Source organism: Orbicella faveolata, unplaced genomic scaffold (genome assembly GCF_042242905.1).
Source record: "Orbicella faveolata isolate gen_17 unplaced genomic scaffold, um_ofav_v1 contig_25, whole genome shotgun sequence".
In the NCBI taxonomy this organism is placed as follows: domain Eukaryota; kingdom Metazoa; phylum Cnidaria; class Anthozoa; order Scleractinia; family Merulinidae; genus Orbicella; species Orbicella faveolata.
The window spans coordinates 28,345,595-28,365,384 of record NW_028301553.1 but is presented as its reverse complement, the minus strand read 5'-3'; the positions used below and the strand labels follow the sequence as shown (position 1 = coordinate 28,365,384).

The window sequence follows — 19,790 nt, the reverse complement described above, 5'->3', positions numbered from 1 at the left end:
ATACTTTTTGATTTCTCCGCGTGTTTCAACAGTTAATCGATTGGGCGAGCGTATGTCTCAGCTTGAAGAAACAATCATAAATACCTCAGACCTCTTCAAGCAAAACCACAAAGCAGATCACAACAGCTGACAAACAGCACGTACGACAATGGGCGGGTGAACCTCATTGTTTCGTGTAAAGTATTCAATATTTTTTTTTTTTGCTTTTGCGCAGATGAAATTAATTGTTGAAATATTTCAATATTTAAAGTTGCCATTTGAATTATATTGAGTCGCCACAAAAAAGTCACATTACACACTGCGGGCTCAAGTGCCTTCAACATCTCTCGTGACTTCTCGTGTGTTTTTATGTGTTTGGAAAACATTTTTAAAGCGTTGATAAAAATCATTGAATAAAGGTTGAAGCGATTTCCGCTGATTTGGCACATTTTAATATTCTTAACGTTTTCACTCGCGCCTAAGCATAGGCATAAGCAACACACCAAGAAGCTGTAGAGTGATGCTAAATAGCGTCTTGTGTGAGGAATTTTTCCCAACGCAAGGTGCTTATTATCAACATCTTTTTGCATCTTGTGAAAACCAGGCTTAATTGAGCAACCATGGACAAACCCACAGTGAAAACGACACACTCAGTAAGTAAAATGTTTTAAAAGTCACCTTCTGCTCCCGATTATCGCCAAGCGGAAAACATACACCCTGTTTAAAATCCATAGCGACAAAACAATTTGGAAAAATATATATTTAGAAGATAAAGAACAATTAACAGGTCAACAGCTGACCGTCGAAGGTCTTCAGGCAGCTTAACCCGCACGTACACTGGTTACCTGAAACACTGCTAAACAACCAGCTTGTAAAATTCTCCTTGGTTGTCTTCTTTCATTTCTCACTGTGATGGTAGAGAGAGTTTGATGCTGCATCAAGGAAAATTCCCTTTGTGACTAACCAGCTTTGCTCTCGTGGTACCAGCGATGCGTGAAAGGGGTGCGAACTCGAGAAAGTCATGCGGCAAAAGTAAACAACGTCTCTGTAGTTTGAAACGTTTAAAACGCTTTGCAGATAAAATAAAATAGAAGCATTATAGTACAGACCACGTGGGTAAGTTATTCAAATACAGACTGTATAGATGGAAACAGCGAAAAACTCCCATAAACTTTCATTCTTTCTTTCGTTAGCTGTCCCTCTAAATTGACTTACTGTCAACCGAAATTAAACCGACCTAAATATAGGGAAGTTATTATAACTTGGAGTGGTCTGCAATTATTGGCTGAGTCGAGCTACAGATGATCTCGGGCAAAACATAACTTTTTTATCTATCGCAAAATAAACATTGTACTGTCTAGAATTTTCCACTCGGTAAACCGCAGTTCATAGCTGTACCAACTCAGATCGGCATTACAGTACGTCAGAAGTCCCATTGGCTTTGTCAAGTAAGTTCAAAATATGCGTTAAATAGCTTTGTCTTTAGCTGGTTTGAGAAACCTGACGTTCGTAACTCTCATGCGCTGATTTCCATCTTTGATCAAACGATTATCGCAGCTTTTCAGAAGCTGGAGGTAAACCGAGAGTATTAATCGCTTCGCCGATACTGGAGCATGTAATTAACATTTAAGGCATTGAACGAGGCTTACATCAGTAAACAGTATTTTAAACAGAATTTTGAGGTTTGTTTACAGAGTCATCAAAGGCGGCGAAAGGGGGCTTTCCTCGGCTGCCGACAAAAATGGGGGGTGTTGAATATATTATCGTTTCTTTGCCCGCTTGTCGGAACTTGTTATTGGCTTGTACTTTTGTATCGACGCATTTGGAGGAAACAAATCGTCGATTTTAACCGTGCTATTGTTTCGAAGTAAGGCTTTCCCACTGAATCGAAGCGACAGCTCAAAATGAGAAGACAGGCGGACAACAACTGCTAATGACTCACGCAGGTGGAAGAGTTTTGTGCTGACTAGCGTAGATAAGCCATGGTGTCTTGGAACGTGCTTCTAATAGCTTGATAGAAAGACAAAATTCTTCAGTTCATTGCTGAGATGAACGCCAGCAAAACAAACCAGGTCACACAGTTTCACAACACCCGTGCATGCATTGAAATAACTATACAAAAAAATCGCATTAGCATGCCTATATAAATTTCAACACAGACAACAGGTTCGAAACAGGCAAACAATATCTCCCAAGTGAATACGCAAACCCTTTTGAAATACTAATGTATGCAACCATGTTCGCGTCCGTTGGTAGCGCGCTTGCGCAGTTAAACAGCGTGTGCACGACCCTTGTATTTGATCCTTTTCACTAAGAGCGTGCAGTGTGCGCGATAGGAAAACCGTGGTCCCGTGCGCTCTGTTAACTAATTTAACACCTCTTGGCGTCTGTAACGGTTTTGTGCCCCTTTGTTGATATCTACCAGGTCTTTGGAGCAGCCATGGTGAAGTTACTGCTAGTAATCGGAGCTGTCCTTGCGGTGACCGTTAGTCGCACGGGTAAGTGAGTGAGAACTCATTGTAAATAAGCGTGTCGACATATTCGCGAGTCCCTTTCCTGAGGGTCGTCGCTTTTAGCGCTGGTGGCTTGTGCTGGTATCAAATTTCCAAAACATTCACGTTCGGGAAGATCTCGGCGATAACGACGCAACGAAACATTCGGGAATTTCGTACGTCTCTTTTGCCACACCTTCACAAGATTCAAATAATTTGAATGTTGTTTCTTTGCTACATTGAGCATTCATACCTTTCGGCGTGGTTGTTGTTTTGTGGTGGGCGCGAGACCAAAGCAAAACCCCAGGAAACATTCGTGCTTGATTTGAAATTTGAGCCCCGTGATATGACCAAGGGCCTTAAGCCGCTTGTATCACTTTTCCACTCCAAACGATCGCGATTTTACCCTTCTACTTCGCGCCCAAGAGTTTAAACGTACCGTGATTACTGTACCCTACATTGAGGATACATATTTTGTTTAGTGAAGCATAGTACAATACTTCACAAGGTGTAGATTTTGGCTGCTTCGCCTCTGAGAAATTGTTGAGTGCTTATTCAGTGTGAAAACTCTTCGATGCCAACTGAGAATTGAAAAACCCCGCGCAGCTAGCTGAGTCATCTTGTCTTTGTCTATCTTCGAATAAACCGCGCTGAACAATTAAAAAGTTGGAAGTAAGTCAAATTCTCGTGTTTGTAAGCTTTGACGCGCATTCACTGGGTCAACGAGAGTCCTTTGTACCTAACGCGAGTAGTGAACTTAATATTTAAGGGAGCTATGTTGATCGCTGTGTTAGCTCGCTTCTTGGTTGAAATTTCCATGGCCGATACTGATTCATCAAGTATGCAATATTCTCAAAAGTGTATTCCTTTGGGGCTGAGCTTATACTGTATGCATTTTATTTCGCGTTAGAAACACTCGGCTTCAACTAGTTTTACTGACAGACAGTTCTACGATGTGGTACGTACAGAATCATCAAGACCACATCGAGATGATCGCGTATTCGGTCATATAGCTTGGCTGCGATGTTGTTGTTTTTCTCGTCAAACGCATCATTGGGCAGCCCTTTTTTGTTTTACAAAACAACCAAGCCAAAGTCCATTTTCGATTTGCGAATCTTCAGCATGCCAACTCAAACAGCAAACAAAAGATTGCGCACCTTTCATCGGCTGAGCACAGGGATTAAGTTTCATTTTCAACAAGACTGTCCTCTGCGATTACTTATCAAAACACCGTCAACGTATATCGGAGGCAAGCGCATTTGTTTTCATTATTTGAAAGTTCGGGTCAAGCAAGCGAAATATTTGTTTCATGCAGTCGCGTATAAAAGCAAAATTTCCTTCACTCAATACAAGTAATATATGTTAGTCGCTGAAGACTGTTATGAGCGAGCTGCAATGCGGTTATCATGATAACTCGCTATTTACTGAACTACTACGATAAAAGGTATCACATAAACTCATTTCTAAATCTCAGAATAAAAGAGTAGAAATTGGAAATGGAATTTTTGTCGTTAATGCTTGCATGACTCCATGACGAAGAAGGAACTCTTCGCATTGAATCTAAATATTGGCTTTCACTTTTCGAATTCCGTAAATCTTTTTCTTTTTATTTTCTCCCTTTTTCTTGCAACTGAAACCGAAAAAGGTCAAGAACGTTTTAAAATTTGTTTTCTTTAAAGAAACATAGCCTATGGCAAAAATAACTTATAGATAGGCAAATTGACAGAACACGCTAAAGACACGCTGAAGTTTTCAATTCCAAAAATATGTCTGATGCGAGTAAGTCATTTCCATTTGTTTTGTGCAAGACTTCAGGGACGTGCATACATTTAGCAGTTGACCGATATTAATATTGGATAGGAATTAAGTGAAATCATCTGTCAAAAATGTCAATAACATTGCATCAGGAAACATTTAAAAAGAAGTATGCAAATTTCGTCCAGCAAGACATAACGAACATTTCAAAACAGACGAATGTTTCGCGAGTTCGATGACCACAAATAAAATTGTGTTCCGCTAGTTTGAACCAAAAGATAGCAAGGACGAGCAACTTGATGTTGAAACGTAGCCCTATTATTATTAAGATGCACCTCAGTTTAGTATGGAAGCAAAAGAAGTAAACAATTTAAAGCTAAGTTAACTGCTGGTTTTCTAAAAACTGAAACAAGCGGAGAAGTTGCAACTGAGAAGATAAATACCAGCTAATACTATTGTTTGATATTAGTCAACAAGAGCTGGTTGTAATTGCAAATTTACATTATCGGAGACAATGTTGGACTGTAAACAGGATGTTTCCACGCCTTTGTTAATAAAATTTCAAAGGAAAACTTAAACTTTCCAGATTTTCCTTTGGGATAACCATTCTCTGTCGGACAATCTTAGGTTAAGTGTTAAAGTGATGACAAGTGCTTAAACTCGTAATTGAACAATTACCATGCAGTTGCCTTTTGAAGTATGGCCGTTGACGGCTTGCGTTCTCACTATTCTCTCGTCGCGAAGTTTTATCATTTTAAGAGGATTAGGCACCAACCACCTGCAGAAAGAAAATTTGACAATTAATATCTTTATAATAATTAGCCCTTTTTAAAAAACTTAGCAAAAAACATCAAAGATACACATTTTTTACATAAAGTCCCACTGCATGGACATACATTGTACATGTACATGTACCTGTATAGAGCTCTTTGCTTCACATATTTGCAGTAAATGGTGTGAATCCAAACGTCACGGAAAAGCTTCTACACGTGTATTTTAAGTAGTGGAGATCAGCAGAAAAATTCCGATCAAAAGGCCATTAAAAGTTATGTATGGAAAAATGCAGATCTACAGCAACAAAAATGTAGTTATATAAAACACAGACAACTTATTGGGACCATTTCAGTTAACAGATCTACAGCAACAAAAATGTAGTTATATAAAACACAAAGACAACTTATTGGGACCATTTCAGTTAACAGATCTACAGCAACAAAAATGTAGTTATATAAAACACAAAGACAACTTATTGGGACCATTTCAGTTAGTCAATGAATGTTGAAGAACTGTATGGGGAGAAAGGACAACTGCAAAGATCACATCTAGCCCACAACTTCAGTTACTGCCCCACGGTAGTACATGTCAGCACGCACGCACGAATAAAGAAAAAAAATACCCCTATAATCCAACCGACTTGCAAATGTGATTATTGTTAGTTCAGCCCTACATTATTCCAAAACAAACCATACTATTCTTTTGAAATGTTTACAAAATGAGCAACTGCTCCATGTATTTGCAGAATGTCACTTCGAAACAACGGCATATAACAAGTTGAAAAAGCTTGGTTTGGACAAAACATTATCAATTTTTACCCTGCAAAGCTCTTAATTTTCTGATGCAACAAAGGTTTAAAAACACTTACATAATATATTATTTATTATTGTTTTCAAACTTGCATACTGATAACATGGAGACATAGTTTGTACATAGTTTGTAGTTTGGTTAGCTAATGCTAACCCTTTTTTCTGGTTAGCTACCTGCAGCTTTGCCATCTCAATACAGGATAAGATAGAACAGAGCTTCTTGGTTTAGAAGGCTGCCATGAGAACTCGAAGGCACAAAAATCTATTTATCTTTCAACTTGGTGTCTTGGATCTACTTGAGATCAACAGCTGTTTTTCGTCTAATTAATACAAACATGTATTTTCTGCTACTGTTTGCTTTCCAAATAACTTACATGTAACTTTATAACCATACAACCTTCTGCTTTGCTCTGAAGGAGGGTTAATATGCTCAAAATATCAGGTTTTCCAACTCAGTAAGGTGGTATTTTTTCTCAATTCCCATCTTGCTCCAAGGTTTTCTCTGAGTACTCTGGCTTTTCTCCCTCATGAAAATTTCCAAATTCCAGTTCGACATGATAGAGGACCTCGGTATGAAATCCAGCCTGGGTATGAAATCCAGCAATGGTTGATGTGCGTTTTTTTCTGAATATTGTAATTTACATAATATTTATTTTTAAGTTGACAAGTAGCTGTGTTTCACTTGCTGCCAAGACAGTTAAACAGTTTTTCTTGAAACCAAAAACTTTGTAAAACAATATCTGTGACCAGTGCCAAATCATGAACCTTCTAAGGCCAGCTACTTGACTCTTAAAACATCTGTACCTTGAACCCACGAGAATAAATGGGCACTGGCAAATTATTAGCTCAAAAAGAATATCCAGATCAGCACAGAAGGGCTCTTTGGTTTGAAACCCCACCCCTCTGGAAATTCCATGCAAGACTCGTACTTTCCTTTGAACTCTTTTAACTTTTGAGACCCAAAATCCCCTCTGAATTTTCAGTGACCTTCCATATAGAATGGGTATAGATATTATTTTTGGAACTGCACAATGTTGGCAATTGACCTGTAATGAACCCACGTGGAGAGAAGCAAAACATGTTCATACATGTAAAAGCTTCCTGCTACAGAAAGTCAAGACCAATCCACAAGTGGTCTGTACACACACCAGAGCTCTTGCCAACAGGCATTTGATGCACTACAGAAAGCAAAACAATAAAATACACTTAAATGTACGATTTCTGCAACTGATCATTAAAAAAAGAGTGGCCAGTGCTTAACATAGATTGGGCTGTTATCTTCCAACAAACATCTCACTTTCAATGAGCATTTCTTAATTGTTCTTATTTTACCTCAATTGCTTCATAGATGGAACAGTAACACTGCCAACTAATACACTCAAAGCCCAGCAAGGTAGAGACATTCCTTTTCAATGTGTGGTAACGGGAGAAAGCTTTGTGGCTTGGGTAACACCAGCCAAACCAGCACGACCAGGAAAACCTGCTATACCAAGCGTTAGAATTCCAGCTTCTCAAACAACACCTGTAAACAGGAGAAAAATCTCAGTGTCTGGAGACACTTATGAACTTACCATAGAGGATCTGATAGTTGATGATGGTGGCGAGTACATCTGTGAAGGATCAGTTGAGAGTAAAGTTTTCACTCTTCAAGTTGACTGTAAGTCCAAATTGTACCTTCTAAAAGCTCTCAAATCCATCCCAAATCAGTACTGGCCTGACTTCATGCAGCTCACCACAGGTCCCCCCATAGGTCAGTGGTTGGAGCACCCAACTGGTTTCTGAGTGGCCATGGGTTCAAATTCTGCCAGGGACTCAGAGACAAAATGCAAACTTTTAGGGCACCCCAAACAAAAAGTGCTTAGCCCTTTCAGGCCCAATAGTGCCATATGGCACAAAATGTTATAAGCTAAATATCTGGCCAATTCGTTTCAAATTTGGACACCAAAAGGATCGTTGAGAGATCTTCACATTGGAAGCATAAAATCATATCCCCTCCTGAATCAGACTTGATTAACCACTCCTTAAGTTTTTGAAACTTTTTCGCTTTACAATTTTACATTCAAGTGAATATCTGATAAAAAATCTGCACACCCAGAGCTGCAAATTAAGCTATTGTTTAGGGGTATACCCAATATATACAAGGAATGAGGTATTTTTGAATGTTTTAATTTTTGTCCTTTGCAGACTCCTCAATTCAATTTGTGACATCTTGTATGTCTGTTGTGGTGATTTAGGACATTACCCAAACAATACCTTTCAACTAGTATATCACTTGTGGTCTTTCAAACTACTGTTATCATTTTAGAAAAAAGAGGTTTTTCTCCATGGCTTAAAGGGTTAGTGTGGGGTGGGGGATAACCTACAATGGAATAGTATCCCATCAAGGGGGGGGGGGGATGTAAAATCCTCTTGCTATGAAAACCTGGGTGAAGGTTGATAACAATGGGGTAACAAGCCTACAATTATCCACCTGTAATAGCCAATTTAGACCTTTCCTCAAACAAAAGGCAAAACAAGTGAATCTTACCTTTTGTCAGGCAATATACTCCATCAGAGCAAACAGGAAAATCAACCATTGCTTACTGAAATACTCAAAGATTGCCCTTTCATTATTTCCTACAAAAGGGTAACAGATCTCTAAAAGATACACTTCTTTGATCATGAGCAAAGATCCAAAATGGCCATTACTGTACATGTGGCTAAGAGTCATGTACATGTAGGCCTTCACTCCATTGTTATCACTGTCACCCCATTGTTATCACTGACAAAATTTACAAAAATACAGTTATATTTACTTAGAAGTATTTAATGCTTTCAACAGTTGAAACATCACAAGTTGTTACAAAACAAGAATTGCATCTTGGTCGACCAGGAACAATAACACTGGATGTATCTGCATATCCACCACTAACATATGACTGGAGAAAAGACGGACAAAAACTGGAATTCCCTATGGCAGGCAAAACACTTGACCCATACACTGGTTCTATTTCCATTGACAATGTCCAAGAAGCTGATGAAGGAAACTACACGTGCACAGTGAAATTTGGTACAGCAGACACTGTTGAGATTGAAGTCACAACTATAGGTAAATAATCGTTTATTTCTCACTATATCACAAAGTAAGTGCATGCAGTAGTAAACTTCACCCTTTAGCCAAGTTACTGTTTGGGGACTGCAATGCAGTTTCAAACCACCTTGCAGCTCTGTGGATACATTTAAAGTTTTCTCAGATGAGTATTGCCTTATCAGCCTTAATTGGCTAAAAATTATTGAATGATATTTTTTAAATCTCCCTACAAGACTTGGGAGAAATGAGAAAATGTCACCATTTTTTACACAGCTTCTAGTCAATGCAAACTAATGGCTGAGTGTTCAATAGCTCAGGCAAGCCAAATTAGGTCTTAGCATTTGCCTTTGTGTACTGTACAAAATTACTTATACTGATGGAAGTTCCGTCAGTATAATTACTCATACTGATGGAGGTTCGCACAGTGTGATCATCCGGGTGAGAGAAGTTCTGAAAAGAATTGTTGATGGCGACTACCCTCACCCAGACGATCACACTATACGAACTACTGATACTCCTGGGTTCAAACCATTTACACTGATGGAAGTGTTTCTCAGTTTGTTTCTTAGTGTTCCTTCTATGTGTAGTTTTACACTTCAGGGACCTGGTGCTAGTTTTCAGTATTGTGTGATTGTTCATTGGCACAAATTAAACAATCCTTTTCTGTATATGAACCAATCACAATCACTGATATATTCTCTTTAGATGTTATTTGATCCCCCATATTTTCATAAGTATCAGCATGAACTGCTCAATAGTCACTTGCAAGATGTAGTTTTTTGGGTTTAACAGACATCCTCATGGAAAAGTTAATTGTTAAATTGCTGAGTGCTTCTTCACTGCAGAAAAAAACGATCACACGTTCCTGTAAATACAGTCAACTCTCTTAAAAGCAGATAACCTCAGGAATTGGAAAAAAGTGTCCGTTAGTAGAGGGGTCCGCTTACAAGAATTATTCCCATAAAGAGACACCAAGGAAAAATATGGCAGAGTTTGCTTATGAGAGAGTAACTTACATTAGCAGGTGTTAACGTGACACTACAAATGTTACTCATCAGACTCTTGATTTGCCAAACGAACGGACAGTTCTTGCGGACAAAGGTCATGCAGTATTTCTGTTGATTAATTGCAAAAGACAAATTTCATTGCCAAGTGTCAGTTATTATCCATGCACATGGGGTGTTGTCTTGCGAGAGAACGTAAACAAAAGAAAAATTCAATTTTTCATTTTCAAATGTGACTGCGTCAGCTTACAAGAGAGCGTCCAATTTTTTATTTTCAAATGTGACTGCGTCAGCTTACAAGAGTGTCTGCTTACAGGAATGTGTAAATACAGAGTTTGACTGGGAAGTAAAAAGGGGAATTTAAAACAATGTCCGTGAGTGAAGCTGTCTGCTTACAAGAGTGTCCATTAGCAGATTGAGGGTTGACTAACAGTATTAATAATTAATAATATTCATACTAAATTGGCTAAATTGGGCATCTCCAATTTCAATAATGTAAAATGAGGCAACAGATGATTTATTTCAGATGCTTTTATCATTCCTTTACGTTCGAATAGGGTCTTGGACAGCAAAAAATAGTTGTGCTCCTCTGAGACCTAATAAAACAAAGTTAAATTAGCAAAAATGAAATCGCATATAAATTTGCCATATAATAGATCTTTCTTGCTGCATAATGTGCCTTGAAAGTTCTGTACAATTTCCTAAAATTTTTTGCCGAATGTCAGAAGCCCTGTATTACTAAAAGATACAAAATGCTTACAACAAGAGGACAATCCTTGAAATATTTATTCATGTTATTGGCAAGTAGCATTATTCATGTCATTGGAAAGCTGCAATACATGAACATCTCCCAATATTTGCAACCCTCAGAATAATTTGTATTTGCTAATTAACCTAACACTTTGTTTTGCTAAATGTTTTAGATGAGCCCAAAATACGAAAGTACCCAGGGGGCATAGTCTATCGTAGACTAACACAGGGTAACAATGCTACATTTCATTGTGATGTCGAGTCTGGACATCCAAAGCCAGAAATCACTTGGTATTTTGGGTGGACAGATACACTGAAAAAAGTTGACCCACTCTATGATGCAAGATTTACACATCCAACTGATGAAACATGGCTTATTACTGGAGTTCAGACAACAGACAAAGGCAAATATAGGTGCATAGCTAAAAACAAAGCTGGAGAAGATGACCTGAGGTTTGAGATTACACATGTTGATGGTAAGTTATTGCATGTGAAGTTGAATTATAATGTGCATGAAGTATAACAAGAAATGTAATGATGAACATCTTACATTGCTTGGTGTCTTCTTTATGGCCTGACTGTACATTAACAAGGAAAGTTTATCTAAGACAAAGCTATGTGAAGCAAAAAAGGTCTGTGTGCAAAAAGAGGACTCATGACAGAGGGTTATACCACAGGCTTCAATGTACAACCAGGATGAAATTGATTTTACTTAGGCCCGGTTCATACGTCGCATTTCTGCCGTGTCGAATTCAATTCAATTAAGTGCGGCAGAAATGCAACTGTCGATTCATACGTCGCACTTGTGTTGAATTTAATTCAGAATTAATACTGTCGGGTATGTCGGTCAGCGGAAAATGTTTTAAACGTAGAGTATTCAATATGGCGGACGAAAATACTGAGCGACGAAGGACTTTAATTTTGCGAAAAATTGTCCGCCAATGGAACGAGAACGAGAAGGCTGACAACGAAGCAGTATGTGTTGCAATATGTTCAGGTTGCATTGGGTCGAAAATGGCCAAGTTTCTCCTTTTTCTTTGGCGTGAAAACATTTACGCATGCTCAATAAATTAACATAATGTATGCATTAGATTCGACACGGCAGAAATTCGACGTCTGAATCGGTGTCGCATTTCTGTCGGATAATGCGACAAGCCCAGTCGAACGTGCGGCAGAAATGCGGCAGCCGATTCAGACGTCGAATTTCTGTCGAATTTAATTCGTTGAATTGAATTCGACATGGCAGAAATGCGACGTATGAACTGGGCCTTAAGCAAATATTGTCTTTCTAAAATAAATTATGGCCTTTGAGAACATGGTGCAAGTGAAACTGCTTGAAATGTGATCAAGTGCTTCAAAAAGAGATGTTTTAAAAGTTGCTGTACCTCCAAAGTACTAAATATTTGCCAACTGTTGAAAGAAAGCAATCAGAAACTCTTCAAAACAATTACCACACTTGCCATCCTCTATATATCCTTAACTATCACTTTAAGGTGAAAGAATTGTCAGTATCATCACTATATAATTAACAGCAAGTTCCCCAAAATAAATACTGAACAATCCAAAAATAGTTTTTTTAATAGGCTTTTTTTTTAAATTAGAGAGACATGACAATTAAATAAACATCTTTTTACACATGGCAGAAATAATAAATTTATACCGACTATTTTTTTTCAGTTCCACCGACAATCGATCCAATGACAGACATAATAGCAAATGCTGGTGATAAAGTGGACTTGGAATGCGTTGCCGCAGGAGTGCCAACTCCTAATGTGGAATGGTACTATGGTGGAAGTTACTACACTGGACAAAAGGTAATCTTTAAAGAATATGACCGTAAGAAAGTTCATATCTAAGCCGTGATGCAGGCACAATGATACCCAGTAGTTACTTCATGTGCAACAAGCTGAGCCATTGCAGGCTAAAAACTAAATGTACAGTGATAATAATTGACTTCTCCTTTGTGCTATTTTGTTCTTAGCTAATTTTCAAACCTTTTCTCTTCACAGGATCAGATCCAACGCGGTGAAAAGAGAGTTCGACAAATATCATTTGCAAATGTCAACTTGGTAAACACTGGAGAATACACTTGCCAGGCAAGAAATGGTGCCCTTGATGGAAATGGTGATGTTATCGAGGTTAAGAAAACAATTAACCTCTTTGTGAGATGTAAGTTTCCTAATACACTCCATGCACTTTGTTATAATTCATAACTGGAAAAATATCTGCATGCACACGGCTTGAAAGAGCTACAGTTGATAAAAGTATGACTTTTGTTACTTTCAGATAAGCCAAGATACTTAGCAATTAGACTATGAGCCTTTCTATGAGAGAGTAGTCAATGAGGTGTACACTGAGATGACTATCGCTCCTAGAAATCTAGAGTACAGTCTAATTGTTTTAGTATAGACATTTTTAAGGATTATGTACAGCATACAACCTACAATTTTGTTTTTTAGCTTAAAATTACGAACAATTTTCAGTTTCAAGAACAGCGTGTGCAATCGTTGTTTATTAGCCAATAGAACACAGTGAAAGAACCAATCAGATTCACGAATTTACAATATTTAGCAGACAGCTGAGTGGCTGCTAAACAGAGTTAGAAAATGGCACTGCTTGGGCTACCTCAAACTTTCAAATTCAACTCAATTTTGTCTCCTGTTTCTGTCAGATTTTTTGGAAACAAGCACCCATTTCCTATTCCTTTTCTAAAAATTAAAATTAAATTATGTAAACTGTTTTTGTGTTACTTTCATTTAGGTTATGATTGTAAAGACTCAGTCTGCTGAGTTGGACTGTCTTTCAATAAGAAATAAAGACCTCATTCATTCATTCAAAATCAGACCAACAGAACTTGATATCTCATGATCTGTGATTATGCAGCCTCATGTGAAGCAACTAAATCTACACAACCAATTTACAAGAACACAACCTAAATAGACCCAGAGATGATGTCATTTATCGGCTGAAAACTATTTCAATTTAAGAGCAACACAAATATCTTTTAAAGGAGTAGAGAATATAATCTGATATGTCCGGCTGAAAAAACAAAACATTTTTCCAATTAATATGTTAAAAAGCCCATTTCCACTTTTCTGACAGTTGTTCACTAAATGTTACATTAAATGCTCATGCATTTAGAGAGTGTGTAGTTTTAACTTCTTACAATGCAGTGCCAACCTAACGTTGCAGGTCACAAAAGCTAAAAGTACAGACATGAAAATGACATTGAGAAATTCTTACAGTCTATTTTTCACAATTTATGGGTGCTAAAAAGTTGTGTACAAAACAGTGTGCTCTCTCAAGTAGAAAATAAATTGAACATACAGTGTATATTGTTCAGACTGTCACACATGCAATGTGCCTATGTTTCACATCTTTTGGTAAAAATCAACCAACCAAAAAAAATTCCCCACATTTTTCAGAAATTATTCATGTTAATGTTGTCATGATTTCATTGAGTATTAAATGCTTTTAACATTAATGTTATATTTACAGCTATTTATTTCATCTTTCAGCTCCACCCCAGATTAATGAGGAAGCATCCCCTACGCCAGTATACTCTTTTGTGGGAAACAGGAAATCTGTTGATGTCACATGTACCTTTTTTGGATACCCAGTGCCAACAGTGATCATGAGAGATGAAAATGGTACCGAGATTGCACAAGGAAACAGCACAGTATCCTATACCATCAGTTATACAACCAAAGATGACTTTGGAACATTTAACTGTACTGCAGAGAGCCCAGATGGCATGGCACAATATTTGGTTGAGTTACGAAAAGCAGGTACACATATATGTATAGTTAGGAAACAGTTTTCAGTGATTTGTCTGGATTTTGGCTCAGAACATTGATAAAAAATACGACAATGAAGTCTATTGAAAGGATGACCAAAAAAATTTAAAAAGGCTGTCAGGCTTTTCTATTCCTTGTCCATGCATATGTAACTCAATTATAGCATTTCCTTGATAGCTTCAGTGACTACATGTAGACCATTATTTCTAGGTTAATTTCTATCAATTAAAATGTCTTTTGGGTTTTCACTTTTTGAAGTCATTTTTATCATAGTGCTCCTTAATGCATACAAGTTGACACTAACCAGTGGTGGTGGCCTGGGGTCAAGCTCTAACTGGGGTCGTCAAGTCACATCCCTTGACATGACACTTAATGTTTCTCTCACAGTGCGTCTTGCAACCTAGGATTAAAAAACCATACTGAGTGTCATTGTCTCTAATACTGCGCTTGCTTATTCGGGCAATCTTTTCACAACCTTTGTGGGAGACAGTAGCGTAATGATTAGAGTGCAGAGTCCCAGATCACGTCGGCCTAAGGTTTGAGGGTCGACCAGGTGCCAACCACAGACTTCTCCTTTGACTTTCACAATGGTACCTTCTTTATTCCAAGATGGACAAACTTAGCTTCCCATCCACAGTAACATTTTTTATTTTTATTTATTTTTTTTAACTTTATTGGGAATGTAGTAAAAAAGAAAACTAAAAAGAAAGAAATGGCAAAGTGTCCAAGATGACTTTATATTTGGCAATATCCAATATCCATGCATATTTTATAATTTTTATATGGCATACTGTCCAAGATCAATTAAGTCCAAATTTGCAATACAGATTGCTGCAATGGACCACCAATGAATCAGTTTTGGCAAATAGTTTTTCAAAACAAGTTTGCACAAAGGAAAACAGTTTCTGGTTAATTAGAAGACTTTTTTCCTTCATATTTCACAAAAAGTTTCATTTTTTTTATTGTTTAACTTTCACGTAAATAAAACCTTAACTTTTAAAAGTGCATGTACTGATCTACAATGTCAATATGATAAACTTGCAAAAACAAAACATCTCAACCAATATTTCCTTAAAATACGAACCTCATTCTAGTTCCTTATTCTAGTTTTTTTACCATTCTAACATTATTATAGACTGACCTTATTCTTACAAATTTTTGTGCATACTCATCTTGCAAAAAATTCGGGAGCTGTATTTCATGAGTATAATTTTTGTGATATTCCAGGAAAAAGCTGTACACAAGTAGATTTAATTTTGCAGTTTTGCCATTGCTTTAATCTTCAAATCCTGATCCAAGGACCCTGTTTCACTAAAAGGATCCTACAAATGGAAAGTTTGATAACTATTCTAAAGAGGTTTTGGCAGATTTGCAAGATGAAGAAAGCAGTTAATCGGAGGGAGAGTGCTAACTAGTTAAAAACAAGACCATATCAAAAACTGCACATTTTCAAGAACAGGAATTGAACGGTTATCAATCAGTCTGTGACTCAAAACATTTAAAATCCATGCATTCTTTTCTTCCATAATCTGGTATTAAATTTCACACTTGATTTTTTGCAGCCTCTTTTTTTGGGGGACTACTGGTAGTTTTTGTGATTTTTTCCAAAAGGCCAAAAAATTGTGAAATTTAGCACATGGGAAATGAATATTGGTAAGAAATAAGGTATACTCAGTATGTAGAGGGGGTAAGTTACAGTGGCTAAAGGACTGTCGGATATGACTTCAAAATATGCAACTACTGCTTGTGAATGAGTTTTACTAATTGCTGACAGCTAACTTTGTTTTTAGTGCCGCCTGGGCCACCCCGTGATGTGACTACAAACAAGACTTGTAAAGAAATCACTCTTATGTGGAAGCGTCCATTCGATAATGGTGGCATGGAAATTGCCAGTTATATCATAACAGTACTTTCTGAGGGTAACAAACTGTACACAGAAAATGTTGGTGGATTTACAGTTGAACATAACATTGGCTACAGCTTTACCCCAAAGACAAAATATGAAATACGAGTCCAGGCACGCAATGAAGTTGGACCTGGAGCTGAAGAGCAATTGTTTGTAGAAACTGATGAGTTCTGTGAGTACTTGTTTCTTAACTTATGGTAATAAGACTTCCAGAAGTTCATATACAGTGGCATAAGAATTCTTGTGTTACACTCTGGATTCAGTGGTTTTGATTGCGATCTGGCCAAGGTCTGGTGAAAGACACAGTGTCTGGTGTCTTCTCACACAAGCCATAGGGGCTCTCTCCATGGCCACCCAGCAGTATAATTAAGTCAACAGGCATATTGTCGGTCCAATCTGAAACCTAGTGAGACAATCTCATATAGTGCAGAGTGCAATGTCTGGCTCTGACCTAGTGGGGGGGGGGGGGGGGGTGGGGAGGGAGGGTGTGCCGTTCTCTGATGAACTACGCTACCAACTATCTATTCTGTGATAGACAGTGAGTAGCATAACAGTGTGCCCTTGTTAAAAAAAAATGACAGCTGCTTCCTGGCATTTTTGAAGTGTCTGTGAAGAGGATTTAGATGAAGTTTTGAACGAGTAGTAGGTTTATACTAAAACAATTAGATTATTCGCTCTTGATTTCTATGCGTGATAGAAATCTCGTACTCATAGTCGAATTGCTTAATAGAAACACAAGTGGAAATTTGGGAGAACGAGAAATGCTGTGGGAACATGAGCCACAGGCAAGTGTTTCCACAGCTTTTTCGATTTCTCCCAAACTTTCACGAGTGTTTTTGTAACTTGATAGAAACACAGAGAACATGTTTTCTATTTCTTTTAGAAAACACTGCAACAAAAAAAAGGAAAACAGCCTGTTAACTTTGATTATCAAAACATAAATTCTCTTTGCTCCCGCCATCATTACGTCAACAACTCGAGCTAGTTCTGTGTTTCTATCGAGTTATAGAAACACACTTTTTAACCAATCAGCGCACATATTTTCTTAGGACTGTTTTCTAATTGAAATTGATGAATTAAACAAACATTAAAGTTTATGCCTTAGCACCATAGGGCCTTAGCACTTAGTGTCTTCGTGCATCAGCGTCTTACCGCATTAGTGATTTAGCAGATGGCAGCCCCCTAAACCATCCCAATAGTGGACTCTGCACGTAAAAAGCTGGGGAGCAACCTGCAATAGACAAGCAGTTGAGGGTGGGAGAAGCATACAAAATACTGCCAGTTTCTTCATTCTATTGAGGAAGAAGATAAGTGCCAGCCTGCTAAGTCATCTATGCTTGTAAAGAGTTTAATTAGAAAGTCCTCGAGAAATACAAAAACTAAATTCTGCAAAAGTAATTGCAAAAATGCTTATATTTAGTTTGTTTTGATCGTCAAATGGCTTAGACCTAGTTAATATTTTCCAGTACTGTGGTGATCTAGATCTGATGAAAGAATGTCAGCATATTCACATTTTTTACACACAGCACTTTGGAGATCTATGTACTGCAGTTTTGTGTGGAACAAACCTGAGAGTAGTTTATGAACTGATGTTAAAAAATCATCTTCAATAGGTGTGCCTGGAAAACCACGTATCACCAACACAGAGCTTGAGGTTGATGTTGAGGACTTCATTGTAACGTGGTCTGCACCACTGTACAATGGGGGTGATGATAACTTAAAGTACAGACTGGAATGGAGGATGAAACCAATTACAGACGACACTGAAGAAGGCATAGAAGATAACATTGCTGAGACCCAGTTCAAGATAACTGGCCTTGAGCATAGTGAAGAGTATGAGGTCAAACTCTTCAGCATCAACCAACAAGGACTCAGTGAGGCTGATATCAAGACTTTCAAAACAAAGCCCAATCCTGGTGAGTACTATTGTGATTTTATTCCCCACTATAAACATGCAGTGGAACCCGGCATTGCAGTCCCCTAGTTAATACGATAAAATTTTCATGGCCTGTTGTTGACCAAATTAACAGGGTTTCACTGTACCACCATGGTTATGTAGAACTAAATGTCTTCATAATAAAACACAAAGTTTAAAAAAAAATTATAAAGTAGAATTTAAAACAAATGAGAAGTCGCATTGTTCCAGAAAAATAGAATCCATACCATCCACAGTGTTAGTGAGGACAAATATTCCGGTTTAGCTTCTTATTTTACCTTTAAAGCTTTGATGTTTGAGACACCTAACACCCTCAAAATGTCCTATGACTCTTCATGAGGTTGTGGGTATGGATGTATTTCTCTGTTACTAACTGGACATTTTAAATCCAAAAATTCTTGAGAGATCTCAAGCATTTTTGGTGTTGAAAATCATTTTTCAGCAGGCAATGGAGTTGCTGTAGCAACTGCATAGAAGCAAAATATTGTAATTTCCTTTTACAGAAAAAGAAAATATAATTGCAATTACCTTTTATAGAAAAGGAAAATATTGTAATTTTCTTTTACAGAAAAACGAAAATATAATTATAATTTCCTTTTACAGAGAAGGAAAATATTGAAATTTCAAGGTAGTGCTCTGGTTGCATTGTCTCATGGGTCCAATGGTCAGTAAGGATTTCAGTGACAAAGCAAACTACAGTCAAAACAGCAGAAAAGAAGTAACTAAATACTTATATTGATTTAAAATCATTTTGACTGAATTTACTTAACATCAACACTTCTGGTTCAAAAGCTACAACCTTCAGGTGGAATTAATGTTACTAGAGCACTGCCTTGCAACTATAACATTATGTCCTTAGGTTACAATTTATTGCCCAATACAGTAAAATTGATAATAATTATTAGTACATTTCTTGTAAAAGCTGAGATTTCTTGCTTAATATTTTATTGAAAACTAACTGTAAACACTAACAAATTTACTAACCACTCATTGTCATATTAACTAACTCATTTGCTAGTAACAAGAGTTTTTTTATACTTCATTTAATCTGACTGACTGCATTTTTGTACACATTATCCTATCAACAAATAAAAGCCATCTTGATCAATGATCAATCTAGTGCAAAACTTTGAATAACTTTAAGCAACAAAAATAACAGTTGATGATAGTACAAGTTTGTAATTAAATGTACATCTAATAATAGTTAATGTAGAATGTACATGTAGTTAAATAAATATTATATAATCATGTCAAACACAAACAGAAAAATATTAATTACTAAAATTCATAGTCACTATGACAGTTAAAGTAAATGTGTATGTATCAAGGTTTATTTTAGCCTTGGTTATTTCACATTTATTAAAAATGTTATTTTTGGAATTTTAAATTTCAAAAACACTAGCACAATTAAGTTAAAGTTAATACATGTAATAATGAGTTTTGGACAATATTCTCCTGCTAAAATACAGTTCTAAAATATAATTTTTTTACATTGTTTTATTTTTGCACTTTTACAAT

General features: G+C 37.1%; 1 protein-coding gene and 1 long non-coding RNA gene across 7 annotated transcripts in view; one reads left to right on the top strand and one right to left on the bottom strand.

The window, feature by feature from the left end:
• The window catches only part of LOC149109768 (uncharacterized), a 37,267-nt gene that overhangs the window by 10,323 nt on the left and 7,154 nt on the right, over positions 1-19,790 (bottom strand). Inside the window, exons 3-4 of one of the 2 annotated variants that reach the window (XR_016208387.1) lie at positions 17,489-17,567; positions 4,905-14,830 (exon numbers count right to left, since the gene is read on the bottom strand). This is a non-coding gene — a long non-coding RNA (uncharacterized LOC149109768). The remainder of the gene's footprint in view (positions 1-4,904; positions 14,831-17,488; positions 17,568-19,790) is intronic. The other variant, XR_016208388.1, reaches the window with a different exon arrangement.
• Positions 525-19,790, top strand: part of LOC110041489 (neural cell adhesion molecule 1-like) — a 34,733-nt gene continuing 15,467 nt past the window's right edge. For all 5 annotated transcript variants that reach the window (XM_020746779.2, XM_020746780.2, XM_020746773.2 and 2 more), the window contains exons 1-10: positions 525-632; positions 2,405-2,477; positions 7,158-7,466; positions 8,631-8,897; positions 10,807-11,109; positions 12,311-12,447; positions 12,643-12,802; positions 14,152-14,421; positions 16,221-16,508; positions 17,950-18,252. In XM_020746779.2, coding sequence (XP_020602438.1) covers positions 600-632; positions 2,405-2,477; positions 7,158-7,466; positions 8,631-8,897; positions 10,807-11,109; positions 12,311-12,447; positions 12,643-12,802; positions 14,152-14,421; positions 16,221-16,508; positions 17,950-18,252 — 2,143 coding nt within the window. In that variant the 5' untranslated portion in view covers positions 525-599. The remainder of the gene's footprint in view (positions 633-2,404; positions 2,478-7,157; positions 7,467-8,630; positions 8,898-10,806; positions 11,110-12,310; positions 12,448-12,642; positions 12,803-14,151; positions 14,422-16,220; positions 16,509-17,949; positions 18,253-19,790) is intronic.